At 51.3% G+C, this 12,919-nt stretch overlaps 1 protein-coding gene across 4 annotated transcripts; it reads right to left on the bottom strand.

Annotated features, from left to right (window-relative positions):
- Nucleotides 1–628: 628 nt before the first annotated feature.
- ARL10 (ARF like GTPase 10) lies at nucleotides 629–10,492 on the bottom strand. Of its 4 annotated transcripts, none has more exons than XR_003431063.1 (5): nucleotides 10,130–10,492; nucleotides 9,306–9,507; nucleotides 6,240–6,415; nucleotides 3,248–4,138; nucleotides 629–2,983 (listed from the first exon to the last, which is right to left on the bottom strand). XR_003431063.1 is itself a non-coding variant. In XM_027098199.1 (5 exons), exons 1-4 carry the CDS (start codon nucleotides 10,310–10,312, stop codon nucleotides 3,965–3,967), a joined length of 735 nt encoding a protein of 244 aa, XP_026954000.1. In that variant the 5' UTR covers nucleotides 10,313–10,492; the 3' UTR covers nucleotides 629–3,359; nucleotides 3,961–3,964. The 4 variants fall into 4 exon arrangements, 2 of the variants coding, with proteins under 2 accessions (XP_026954000.1, XP_026953999.1); XR_003431064.1 differs by having other exon boundaries at nucleotides 629–3,359; nucleotides 3,792–4,138; XM_027098199.1 differs by having other exon boundaries at nucleotides 629–3,359; nucleotides 3,961–4,138.
- Nucleotides 10,493–12,919: the final 2,427 nt, after the last annotated feature.

The raw sequence follows: 12,919 nt of genomic DNA, 5'->3' as shown, positions 1-12,919 counted from the left end.
ATTTGGCCTCCTAACTTCTGCCCTTCACAGCATTCCAAATTCAGGCCTTTGACCAGGCTGGGCCCTTAACCTTGTTTCTTCACCCAGTTCAGGTGCCAACTTTAGGAAGTCTTCCATACCACTTTCCTCTGCCCCCAGGCTGGAGTTCCCATGCCCCAGACTTCCTGTAGCAGTGCCTATCACAGTCATAACTACCTTTTAGTCTGGCTGACATTCTCTACCAGACTGGGCTTGAGTGCAGGGACCTTGTCTGGGAATCCCAGAGCCCAGCCCAAGGCAGGTACTGGGGGAATGCTCGTGGAATGGCACCGCCTGCATTCTGACCTCTGGCATGGAGGCACTCAAAAGATGTTCTCACTCCCATTTCCACGCCTAGCTCTGGCCCCGACAGCTAGAACTCCTCCCAAGAAAGGGTTTGGGTTCCTCCCCAAAAGTACTGAATTAGGCCAAAGCTGATGTTCCTTAACCCCCCCCACCCCCGTGGACTGAAGAGCCAGGGAACTGGAACTTGCTGATTGACACGTTGTGTCACAGGAAGTGTTCTGGGACCACCCTCCATAGCTGCCCCTCACTGGAACTATAAGCACCAAGCACACGTTCCTCAAAATCAGATTTATGTGAAACCATATCCAACTTTTTTGCGTTTATTGTATACCTTAAACAGCCACCAACACTCCGTTTTATGCAGTTCGTGGGTCCGTGTTCACAGGGCATGGGCTGGGACAGCAAGGCTCCTTTACTTCAGATCTTTGATGGTAATCTTCCCCTTGTCCCTTAATAGGCCCACCTCCTGGAGGCAGCAGGAAAACTTCGAGGTGCCCCTTTTCAGTTACTAGAAAGGACTTAGAGGATGTGGGAGCACACAGCAAAGATGAGAGGCAGACTGCTCAGACTGCCCAGGTCTGAGGTCTGGAGCAGGATGAGGACGACAATGGACACCACAGGCAAGTTTTAGCAGCTGGTTCGAGATGCTGGCAGTTGATACTAAACTAGCATAAGAACAAAATGTTTCTTTCCCAAAGGCAAGTGGAAACATTATTTTGGAGAACCTGGGGTTTCATTCAGACAGACAGGCTAGAGTTGTGAGATTTTTCGTTAGCATTTCTCTGTGGAGGATCGGGAGGCCAGGATGGACCAACTTCACCTCCTCCCCAGTCTTTACAGCTGGATACCAATGTGTCAGTACAAGCTTGCAACGGGCAGTTCTGGGCGCCAAGAAGTGCCAGAGGCGGCTTCTTAGAATAGGCGGCCAGTCCAAGGTGATGGTCCCAGCAGCCTCAGGATCCCTCTTGCCTAGACCATCCACATGTCCAAGCTCTGGGCCAGGTTGGCCTCTCTTCAGAGGGATAGCAGCAGGTCAGAAGCCATGGTTTCATTTAAATAACTCTTAAGAACAGAAGACCCTAGAGCCAAGGTAAGTGATCCAGGCACAGGTTCAACCAGCAAGTAGGTGCAGAAACTTCCTTCCCATGTGAAGTGGGCACTGTATTGTCTTCATTAGAATATGAGAGCTGCCCAGCCATTCACTCCCTATTCCCAAGCTCAGGTAGAGTCAGGGCAGTAGGGGGAACACAGCGTCACCCAGACTAGTCAGCAACCTCACTTTGAGATGAACAGCTCCAGGTAATGAATGGTTCCCTAAAGCAGTCATCTGGGCTCCAGAACCAAAGTCACATTCAGGAACAACTAGGTTAAGAGCACCACAAGGCCAGGCAGTTAGCTGTTCCTAACAAAGGCCTTTCCCCCACTTTGCCCAATCTGGTCCTGGTAGGAACTGGAGCAGATGAGTACTGTTTGCCACCCAGCCAGGGCAGGCCAGCAGCTCCACACGTGAGGCACAGCCACAGGCCAAAAGAATGTCTATACACTCTGTGCAAGTACCAGGGACCTTCAGTGCTCCTCAGTGGTGTCTTCTGGTGTGCCACTGGGACCTGTCAGTTCTGAGAGTGGTCTTTGAAAGTTACTAAAGTACATATAGTTAAACTCTAGTCAAGTTCACCTCCCCACAGTGGGGACTTTAAAAACCTTACTACATAGTGATACTCATTAGACCAAAGGCAGATCTTAATTAGTAGAAAAGGGTGCCCCCCTCAACAATGCTGGCTCCAAAGGTAACTTTTAAGTACTAGAGGACGAGGTGGAGTTCATAGAACAGAGAAGTAAAGTCTCTCAACCTTCTAATGGCGAAATGAAAAGTGTCAGCAGAGCTTCAAAGTCTACTCTAAAACCCAAGTCATTCCCGAAATATTTAAAATAAAATCAGTCAAATCACTTCTTAAAGCAGAAAGTTAATCAGAATTTCAAAGAAAGTGATTCTATTCTGAGACATCTACAGCCCACCTTCCTGGCCTGCCCCTTTTGCACCGGTCAAATGAAACAAAGGCACATAATCTCTATTCTCAATTAAAAAGCAAACTGAGTTGGATATCTCCTTGAAAAAAAGGCCCGTTTGTGGAGATGACAGTTCAGTGGCCCCTGACAGACAAAAGACTCCTTCTTTTGTCTGCACTAAAGAGAAGTGTCAATCCAGAGACAGTCCTTAAACTGGCTGATCACTGGAAACAGGAGAATCGTGGAATGTGTACTGGAGAGGACAGCAGAAATTCCGTGCAACTTTGCTTTAGCTGGGCAATCAGCAGGTCTAGAAAGGCTGAGTGATGTACCCAAGGCTACCCTGTTGGTTGGTCTGCTGATTCTCATTTCTTTTTATTTGGGTAACTATGATGAAATTGCCTCTCCCAGAGTCATGTTACCTACACAGAGTTTGTGTCCCTTTGACTACTGGGTCAAGTGGTGGAGTTCAAGTTCATATGGATCATTGTGAAGTATTATGACATCAATTATAGCCACAGAGGGTCAGGGGAGTGCGAGCTCTGTCTCCACTGACACATGTAGCTTACCACACTGTCATTCATGATTCCAGTTATTTTCCTCAAAGATCCAAATTTTCCATGACAATCATCTGGGGTTTTAATAACAGCACCTAGAAACAGAGCCTAAACTTTGGCCTGTTCCTTTTATAAATAAATAAATAAATAAATAAATGCAGTTTGGAGGGCAACGTCCCACTCCACTGACAGTCTTCTTCCCAGGGACACAGGCAGGCTCCTTCCTTCCCCAGACTTATGTAAACATGGGCATTGGCACAGTTAGTGTAAGAGCAGCAGCTTCTGTCTCCAGATTTTGGTGGGGTGGGGGGTTGGGGGAAGCTTTCAGTTTTTCTGATTAGCGGGTGAATACCACTTACTCTGTAGTCAAGAGGCTGATGGGCCAGGCCTCAACCTCAGGGAAGCAGGGAGGTTTCAGAAAGCTCCTTGCTAGGATCTCTAGGTTCGTCCTTGAGCTTCTTATCTTCATGGCTGGGAAATACATCTCCAAGTTAGAAAAAAAACACAGAAATCACTTCTCTTTAAAAAGGATGGCCCTGGGGCCAGAGAGGGAGGGATTGCACAAGGCCATGAGCCAGCTGGGGTTGGAGGATAATGCAGGAGTGGGGGTCTGAGCTCACAGCGTACTGCCCAGAACGTGCCCACATTAGAGGGGTGTGAAGTCACCAGGAGGGAATGGTCTAGACTGGGCATACTTCGGACACCTACAATGGTCCTCAACCACTGGGACCTATAGGGCAGGGAGAACTAACCCTGCTGAGCAGCTCACTGTACAGGTCAGAGGACGAGGCTGCCTTCCCTGGTGAAAGTGGGATTCACTCCCAGCCCAGAATGGGCAAGACACCATTCTCTCCCACCCTCAGCCTCACCCATCTCCCTGCTTCAGCCTCATGGCTAGCTCACCAAGGCTTCCATATGGTTCCTGGCCTTGCCCAGGCCCTGCTCTTGAGAGGGCGAGGAGGGGAGAAGGGAAGTGCTGCCACATAGCCTGTGCCCCAGGCCCCGGCTGGGGATGAAGCAGCAGGAGGAGCAGAACTGGGGTCCCAGGGCTGGCTGGTGAACAGGTGGGTACCAGCCTAGGAGAGAAGCTCCAGGAGCAGTCTCCAGATGTGCACGGTGCCAGGATTTTCAAAGCCGGCTCCTGCAGGGGCAATGCTGGCTGCCAAGAGAAAGACTTCCCGCTGGTTATCGATAGCCTGAAGGCCCAGCTCCTGCTGCAGCTCCACCACACTCATGGCCTCGCTCAGGTCCTGGGATGAAACAGAGATGTCAGGCAGGACTGACATTGTTTCCCAACAACCCACCCTTGTCATCTATGAAATAAACTGTTCTTCGGCTCCCTGGGAGAACACTGGGGCCTAAGTTCTCTCACGGCCACTTGGTCTAAACTCTCTTCCTCATCTCTGACTTTCTTGGTATCAATCTCTTTCCACCCCGTCATTCTTACCCACAGCCACTGTGCTAAGAAAGAGCACTTCCTCTAAGTCAGGCATTGTGATAGGCACTTAATCTTACTTAATTCTCACAGTCCACACTTAACTGCTGAGGAAATAAGCTCAGGGAGGTGAAGTCATTTAGCCAATGAATGAAACAGTGATAAGTGGCAGAGCCAGGTTTCAAACTCAGGTTGGCTTGATGACCAAGTTTATAACCTTTATAGGAATCCTAGCTCAGTTTCCTAAACTTAATGGTGGAGAGAGAGATCTTACAGTAGGGTCACTTCCAGACAAGGGCCTTACCTTCCCTAGACTTCTAGAAACCCAGTGACAAGAAAAAGAAGCCACTACACAACATGGCTGGTGATGGTACATTTTAATTTCAAGCCTAGCCCAAGATTAAAATGATTCTTCTTGGAGCAATTCATAAGAGTGCTGGGACCTCAGGTTCAAAATCACTATAAATTATAGTTTATATACAAGATGATGATGTGATTCACTGTCCAAACTGGGGTACTTCTTTTTATTTTAATTAATTAATTAATTTTAACGTCTTTATTGGAGTCTAATTGCTTTACAATGTTGTGTTAGTTTCTGCTTTATAACAAAGTGAATCAGCTATACATATACATATATCCCCATATCCCCTCCCTCTTGCGTCTCCCTCTCACCCTCCCTATCCCACCCCTCTAGGTGGACACAAAGCACTGAACTGATCTCCCTGTGCTATGCAGCTGCTTCCCACTAGCTATTTTACATTTGACCCCTCTAGGCAGTCACAAAGCACCGAGCACCAAGCTGATCTCCCTGTGCTATGCAGCTGCTTCCCACTAGCTAGCTATTTTACATTTGGTAGTGTATATATGTCACTGATACTCTCTCACTTTGTCCCAGCTTACCCTTCCCCCTCCCCATGTCAAACTGGGGTACTTCAGAGACTCAAAGTAGGTATTATTAATAGTTATACCAGAGCAACAGGCATAAATGGGGGCTGTCCCAGGCAGACCAGGACATATGGTTACCCTATTTATAAATGACGGTCAAGTATTTCCTGATAGGCAGAGGGAACCTGAGGTCAAAGATGGACAGCCTCTCTCCAAGCCAGGCTGGAAACATGCCCCACAGCTATCAGGACCATGGGCACAGGCCACATGAAATATGACAGGACTCTATACTATGGCAGAGAATGGCATCTTAAGTGTGTGATGCCGAGAGTTGCTGGGCCAGGAGAGGTAGAGTGAAGAGCAGGAACTTTGAGGAAGATCTAAGCTCAACTCCTGGCTTTGCCACATACCAGCTGTAACTTTGGGCTAACAGCAAGGCCTATAGTGGGGTTTTTGTAAGACTGAAGTGAGGTCACGATTACCAGGTGCTTAGCATGCTGTAAGCACACAATAAATGTTAGTTCTTATTATTTAATCTGTTCAACTTCTTATCACTTCCTAGCTATAGCTCTCTGATCTAGAGTCAGAAATCATATGGACATAGAAGAGTGGAAAAGGTGCAGGTTTTGGAGTTAAGACATTCCAATTTTACTATTTTCAAGGTGTACAAAATTTCTCTGAGCTTCAGATTCCCCATCTGTAAAATGGAAAGGGTATCCCATATCTTGTAGGGTGAACAGAAGCATAATATGAAATGTTATTTGAAACCACACCTGGGAAATAGTGGACACTTAATAATAATTTTTCTCATTTCTCTAGGATGACAAATGACAGGCAAAGAGGAAGGCAGAGAGAGGATGAGGATTAGGAATGAGAAAAGAGTACAGGTAGCAGAGGTGGGGGACAGTTTCTCAGCTAAGCGTTGCAGGTCATGGGCCTGGGCCCGAATACCTCTCCAGTGCTCCCTGCCCCTGCCCAGGCATCTGTGGATCAAGCCCGCCTGGCCTGAGCCAGCCTCCCATGGCCCTCACCTGCTTGTTGGCCACGATGACGACAGGCAGGTCAGGGTCCTTGTCCAGTAGCTTGTGCAGCTCCTGTCGGGCCCAGGGCAACTGCAGCCGGTCAGCCGAGTCCACCATGAACACCAGCACGTCTACTTCATTCACAAACTCCTTCCAGTAGAAACGCAGATTCTGGCTGCCACCGACTGAGGAGAGGCCAGGGGCCAGCTCAGAGCCTCCCTGGGCCCTGGCTCTCTACATATAGCCTGACCCCACCCCACTTCCTGCCTTCCAAGGCTCCACTGGCCAGGAGCAAGGGTAAGTCCACAGGTTCCAGAGCCAATCAGACCTGGGTTTAGCTCCAGCTCTGACAGCTAGGTTGCCCTGCGCAGGTCGCTACCTCCGAGCATCAGTCTCCTCCTCACTGAACTTACCTAACAGGTTGCAGCAAGACCCAAAGGTACCACATGCAATGCACCTTTCACAGGACTGGTGTATACTATATGCTCAATAAATAGTACTCTGGTTCTTTCTCCTGGGCTGCCTTGCCTCCTCCCAAATCCTAGCTTCCTCCTGGGTGGTGCCACTTCCTCCACAGTGGCAGCTGTGGTCAGCAGCCAGGGCTCCCTGCCCTGCCTGTGCACAGCCATTCTCCATTCGGCTTCTCTTGTTCAGTCTAGTCGCCCCATTTTCTTTCCTTGGAAACACCATACTCAATAGTGTCACCAAGTGGCTGCCCAAATAGCACCCCCAACCTGGGTTATTCCTGTTCCCCTCTGTCCCTCTGCAAAGTCCCCACTGGTCATCCTGCATCCTAGTGTTTCTGGTTATACTTCTGACACTTGTGGGCTCTAAGCTCTTTGAGAGTTAGAGCTATTTATCTCTGGATCCCCCCAAAGCCCTCAGCACAATGCCTGGCACATAGCAGGCACTCAACAAGTATATACTGAGTGCTTACTAGGTGCCAAGCACTGATCTGGGTGCTGGAGATACAGAGGTGAGCAAGGCAGGCAGGGGCCCTGCTCTCAAGGAGCTCCCTCCGTAACCAGAAACAACACAGCAGTAACACATAAACACATTCCACAAAGAAAGGAAGTAAAACAGAAAAAGTGAAAGGGGTGGGGTAAGGTGGTTGTACGTACTGGTGGCTTTGGACTGGTTGGTCTGGGAAGGTGGTCTAAGGAGGCAGCATGTGAGCTGAGTCTGGGATGACGAGAAGGAGCTAGTCATGAGATGAGGCAGAGAGAAGCAGAGCAAGATCCATGTGTTCGAGAAACAGAAGGCTGAGGCGCCGCCAGAAGGGGAGAGGAGGAAGCCATGACCAGCAAGGCTGCCCAGGGCTGGACCACACAGGGCCTGTAAAGCCACAGTGAGTCTGTGGGGAGCCCCTTAAGCATTTTAAGCAAGAATGACATGATCTGATACGGGTTTCTGAAAGATACCTATGGCCAACATTGAGGACAGAAGTGGAAGCAGGAAGACCAGCAAGGAGACTGTTGTAGTCCTGACAGGTGACCACGGCTTGGACCAATTAGGCAGAGATGGAGGTGGGGAGAAGTGAACAGACGCAGACTCGACTGGAGGATAAAGCTGACAGAACTAGCTAATAAAATGGATATAGGAGGTGTGGGGAAGGCAAAAGTCGTCAAAAATGCACAAAGTGCTCACTCTCAGCTGGGCTGCAGGCCAGGCACTGTAGGAGACCACAGTGAAGTGTGTGCTGTGGGAGGGGAAAGCCCCAGGACTTGAATGGGAGATCTGGGTTTGAATCCAGGTTGGGTGACCTTACTGAGCCTGGGATGTTAACAGGGCAGACCCCTGGGTAACATGAAAACATCAAACCCCTTCTTCTAAGGTGAAGGGAGGGGGATACTGTCTCTGTCAGACAGAGTGGGCCTTAAGTGCAGAACCCCCACTTGAATTTTCTGTGTCCCTGGCACAAGAGATGGAGACAGGGAAAGCTTGTTGAAAGGACTAAATCTCAGGTGAATGTCAGCGTTTGCTACAGTCAGGGAGAAAAGATGTAGCCAGGGCAGGCTAGCAGGCAAGGCCCTGAGACCAGAGGAACTGGACCCATTCAGGCCAAAAGCCAGGTCCTCAGTGTCCGATCCCACCACTTTAGGACCTAACTAAACCCACCTAATCTTTATGGTCTGAGTCCTTTGGCTGGCAGGAAGGCTACTCGTCCATCCCCACTGAGTCTGTGGCTGGACACAGGTGGTTAAGTACTGCTGCGCTCTCAATACCCTCTCTCCCATCCTCTCCTGGGATCCCCAGAGGCCTAACACTGAGGGCAGGAGGATACTCAGACCCTCTCTGATCACTCACTCAACAAGCTCTCCCAGGTACCTGATTGGGGCTGGGCCCTAGAGGCCAGAGCTGGATCGGATTTATCGGTGCCCCAGATGCCTAGTCAGGGACACAGCGTGGTATATGGCAAACACTGCAGCAGGAGGAGCTCTTAATCTAGCCTATAGGGGTCAGAGAAGGCTTCAGAGGGATATCATGTTTGACTTAAATCTTGAAGGATGAACAGCAGTTTAACAAGGGAAGAAGGGCTTTCCGGACTGGGGGAACAGTGTGCATGCAAAGCACAGAAGATTAGAAAGAAAACAGCAAGCACCCTTCAGAAACAAGCACTGCGAATGGTGCTTAACATCGAGAGTCCAGAGCCAGATAGTCTGCATTAGCTGACCGGCAAGCTGCGTGCGCTTGGATAAATTATTTTACTGGGCCTCGATAAATAAAAAAAATATATTTTTCTGGGCCTCCTTTCCTCACATATAATGAAGGTGGTAACTGTTTCCGGTTTTATGGAGTTGTTGGGAGGATTTTTAAAGTGATGTCTGTCAAGGGCTTGGCATACTGGAAACTTTAGTTGTTAGTATCTCAGTGTTAGGCATGTGGGCTGCAGTAAGGGTGAGGGACAGGGGTCGACCAAGCCAGAGTACAGAGCTTGGACTATATCCTGTGTCGCAGGGAGGCGTGGGAAGGACTTTCTACAGGGGCGTGTCCTGCTTAGATAAAAAGCCACAGCTTGGGTCCAGCTGAGATGATGGGGAGACAGCGGGAGACACGGGGGGAGGGTCTGCTCACTCTCCAGCAGGTCCACCTCGAAGTTCTTGGTGGGCAGCCGCACGGAGTTGAAGCCCCAGGTGGGGATGTGGCCTTCCAGCGGTGGCTTCCCGGCCAGCACGCGCAGGAACGTGCTCTTCCCAGAGCCATCCAGCCCCAGCACCAGCACCTCGCGCTGCTCCAACTCCTCCAACGCCGGCTCCTCGTCCGCCTCGTCCTCGGGCTGTGGGGTACGGGTCAAGCTGCGGTTGGCACCCTCCCGCCTGACCCTTCCCCATAGAAGACCGAAGGCCCAAAGCGCCCATCCCCGCCCTGCCGCCGTTAAAGGGGCAGCCAGACCCGCTCTGCTGCAAAGGGACTAGCGGGGCCTATGGAGTCCTCAGTCTCAAGACCCGTTCTTCAGGTTTTTCCTGAGTGACCTCGGGCAAATTCCTACCCCTCGCGGAGCGTCAGCCTCCTCAGACTGACAATCCCCACATCCCACAGCGAAAGGAACAACCGAGTCGGGGTAACGCGCAAATGAACCGCGCGGGCCGGGTGAGGGGGCGGAGGGCCTCTCCCGGCATCCCCCGGCCCGCGCGCACTGCGCAGGCGCCGGGCGGGCGCGGGCTGGGCCCGGCGCGGGCCCACCTGGCTACGGCTGCCCGGAGGAAGCCCTAGGCCTACGGCGGCGCAGCATAGCACACTCCCCCAAACGCCCGCCCGTTCCCCGGTTCCGGGACTCGCGGCCGCCCGACGCGCGTCCACCCGCGCGAGGCCTGCGGCGTCAAGCTCCCGCCCCGCAGGGCGGCGGTCACACCCCTCGGCTGCGCGCGCGGAGGCGCAGATCCCCTCCAGGTACTCACGTCCCATTCGTCCCACTCCGGAAGGCGGGCAGGCTCCGTACCCCACCAGGCTTCGCCTCCGTCCCAGCGCCGCTCCCGTCCGCGGCCGAAGTAGGTCTTCCAGAGGATGAAGATCACCGAACCGAGCACGGCCGCCGCGCCACCCAGCGCCAGCACCAACGGGCTTAGCGGCCGCGGCGCCATCGGGCCGGGCGAGGGGCGCGGGTACCGGCTGCACAGGCCGAGCCAGCCGGCCTGCCGAAGATGGCCCCGCTGCGAACTGCCTCGGCCGCGCCCACCCACCCAACCGAGACCCGCACTACAAGCCCCACAATGCACCGCCGCTGTCGCGACAGGCCGCCCGCGCCCTGGCGGCTGGAGTGGGGGCGCTGGCCGGAGCGCGGGGACCTCCTGCCCACTCTGCAAGGTGCGATGTGGAGCGAGAGGCTGTGCCTGGGCAGGACAAGAGGCGGTGATACTGGCATCTACCGAGCACTTGCTGTGTGCCAAGGGGTTAGCTCACAGCTGTTCTAGGTTACCCCTTAAAACAGTGCCTCTTAGAAGGGAAAACCGAGGCCCAAGCCACACCGTAGTGCTTTGGTGAAGCCTGCATTCAAACCCAGGCGATCTGTTTCCTGCATCCCTCAAGATCTCGGAAAGGAATTCTATGGGATGGCAGGTTATGGAGTGCAGAAACAGTACTGGAACCCAGGTCCATGACTGTTTGTACGCTCTACCCTGCCTTGGCTGCTGCCTGGTTCCCAGGGGTTCTGCTCTCTTGTGGTCTCTTGGCATCCTGATGAAGCAGGCAGGTCCAGGAGTCTGTTTAGACCTGACCACTTTGTCCTCCGTGACCCCCAGTGACTGCCAAAGTTTCCAGATGTAACACAAGGAGGAAAAGCAGGAGAAACGGGCCTGGGTACTTAAGAGGAGGACCCTGTGAAGAGAATGGGTATATTTTTACTGTAAACCACCTCAAGCCATCTTATACAACAGGGAGGACTCTGGGCTTTTTTCTAGTCATCCCCCGGTATGCTCAGATCTCTCTCTCCTGTTTCCTCTGCCTCTGGTTGCTACCTCTCCTTTCCATTTTAGCCCTGCATTTCCTATTCTTTGACCCACCCACCCAGATAAGCTGTTCTCACCAGGGTCTCTAACAAACCCCTTGTTGGTAAATCCCTTGGTGGCATCTTAGTTCTTATCTTGCTTGACCTCCTGGCACCATTTAACACCGTTAAATCTTTTTTTTTTTTTTTTTTTTCAGTACGCGGACCTCTTACTGTTGTGGCCTCTCCCGTTGCGGAGCACAGCCTCCGGATGCGCAGGCTCAGCGGCCATGGCTCACGGGCCCAGCCGCTCCGCGGCATGTGGGACTTTCCCGCATCGGGGCGCGAACCCGTGTCCCCTGCATCGCCAGGCGGACTCTCAACCACTGCGCCAGCAGAGAAGACCTTTTTTTTTTTTTTTTTTTTTTAAATTTTATTTTTGGCTGCATTGGGTCTTTGTTGCTGTGCATGGGCTTTCTCTAGTTGCGGCGAGTGGGGGCTACTCTTCTTTGCAGTGCGCGGGCTTCTCGTTACAGTGGCTTCTCTTGTTGCAGAGCACAGGCTCTAGGCGCGCAGGCTCAGTAGTTGTGGTGCAGGGGCTTAGTTGCTCCGCGGCATGAGGGATCTTCTCGGACCAGGGCTCGAACCCATATCCCCTGCATTGGCAGGCGGATTCTTAACCACTGTACCACCAGGGAAGCCCCAACACTGTTAAATCTTAGCAGATGTTTTAATCTTCTTGGGCTGTCGTAACAAAATACCACAGACTGGGTGAAAAACAATAAGAATTTAGTTCTCACAGTTCTGGAGGCTAGGAAGTCCAAGATCAAAGTATCAGCAGATTCAGTTCCCAGCTAGTGCCCTCTTGACTTGCAGGCAGCCACCTTCTCACTGTGTACTCATGTGGCAGAGAGAGCGAGCTCTGCTCTCTCTTCCTCTTATGTGGACGCTCATCCCATAGTGGGGCCCCACCCTCTTGACCTCATTTAAATTTAATTACCTCCCAAGAGCACCACCTCCAAATACTATCATTACTATTACACTGGGGATTAGGGCATCAACATAATGTATTTTGGGGGGATACCACCATTTGGTCCATAACAGCAGGTTTATAAAGAATGCTTCTGCTCCCCAAGTTTAGAACTAATGGAGAAGACAAAGAAGATGTTCAAATGGAGAGAAAAATGTCATCTTTGTTGTCAATAAATGCTGAATTGGAGAAAGTGGCTTAGACATGGGGCCGAAATAGACTTGATACTTTCTCCTGAAACAGATGGACTACCCACCAGATCAGTGACTCAACTCATCACGCAAGGGCAGGAGTTTTATACTAAGAATATTAACAGCCAGTATGGGAGAGGCACCAAATAGTCAGAAAGGGATAGGCACTGAAGTGAGAACAGAAACTGTCTAGAAACCTTACAGGGCCAGGCCCCTCCCGAGCAGTCAGAGAGCATCCTGATCCACCATCTCTACAGATGGGCAGGGCAGAAGAGCCCAGAAGCAGCTGGGTTGAGCATACCTACTGTCTTCTCCCAAACTCCCCATTCAAAGAAATCATTCCTCTGGAGAGAAGTAATGCTTAGCAAGAGAGCCTAAGAGTATGACTCCAGTCCTGTGTTTCAAACTGTAGTTTAAGACCATTAGTGAATTGTGAAATCAATTTATATCATATATATATATATGGAATACAGTGGACAATAACACCCTGTCATGAAACTTTTGTTTTAAGGGTGTGTGTGTGTGTGTGTGTGTGTGTGTGTGT

Source organism: Aethalodelphis obliquidens, unplaced genomic scaffold (genome assembly GCF_003676395.1).
Source record: "Aethalodelphis obliquidens isolate GAN/ISIS:26980383/991018 unplaced genomic scaffold, ASM367639v1 scaffold121, whole genome shotgun sequence".
NCBI classification, from domain to species: domain Eukaryota; kingdom Metazoa; phylum Chordata; class Mammalia; order Artiodactyla; family Delphinidae; genus Aethalodelphis; species Aethalodelphis obliquidens.
The sequence above is the reverse complement of the archived record's forward strand: the minus strand, read 5'-3'. Positions and strand labels throughout refer to the sequence as shown.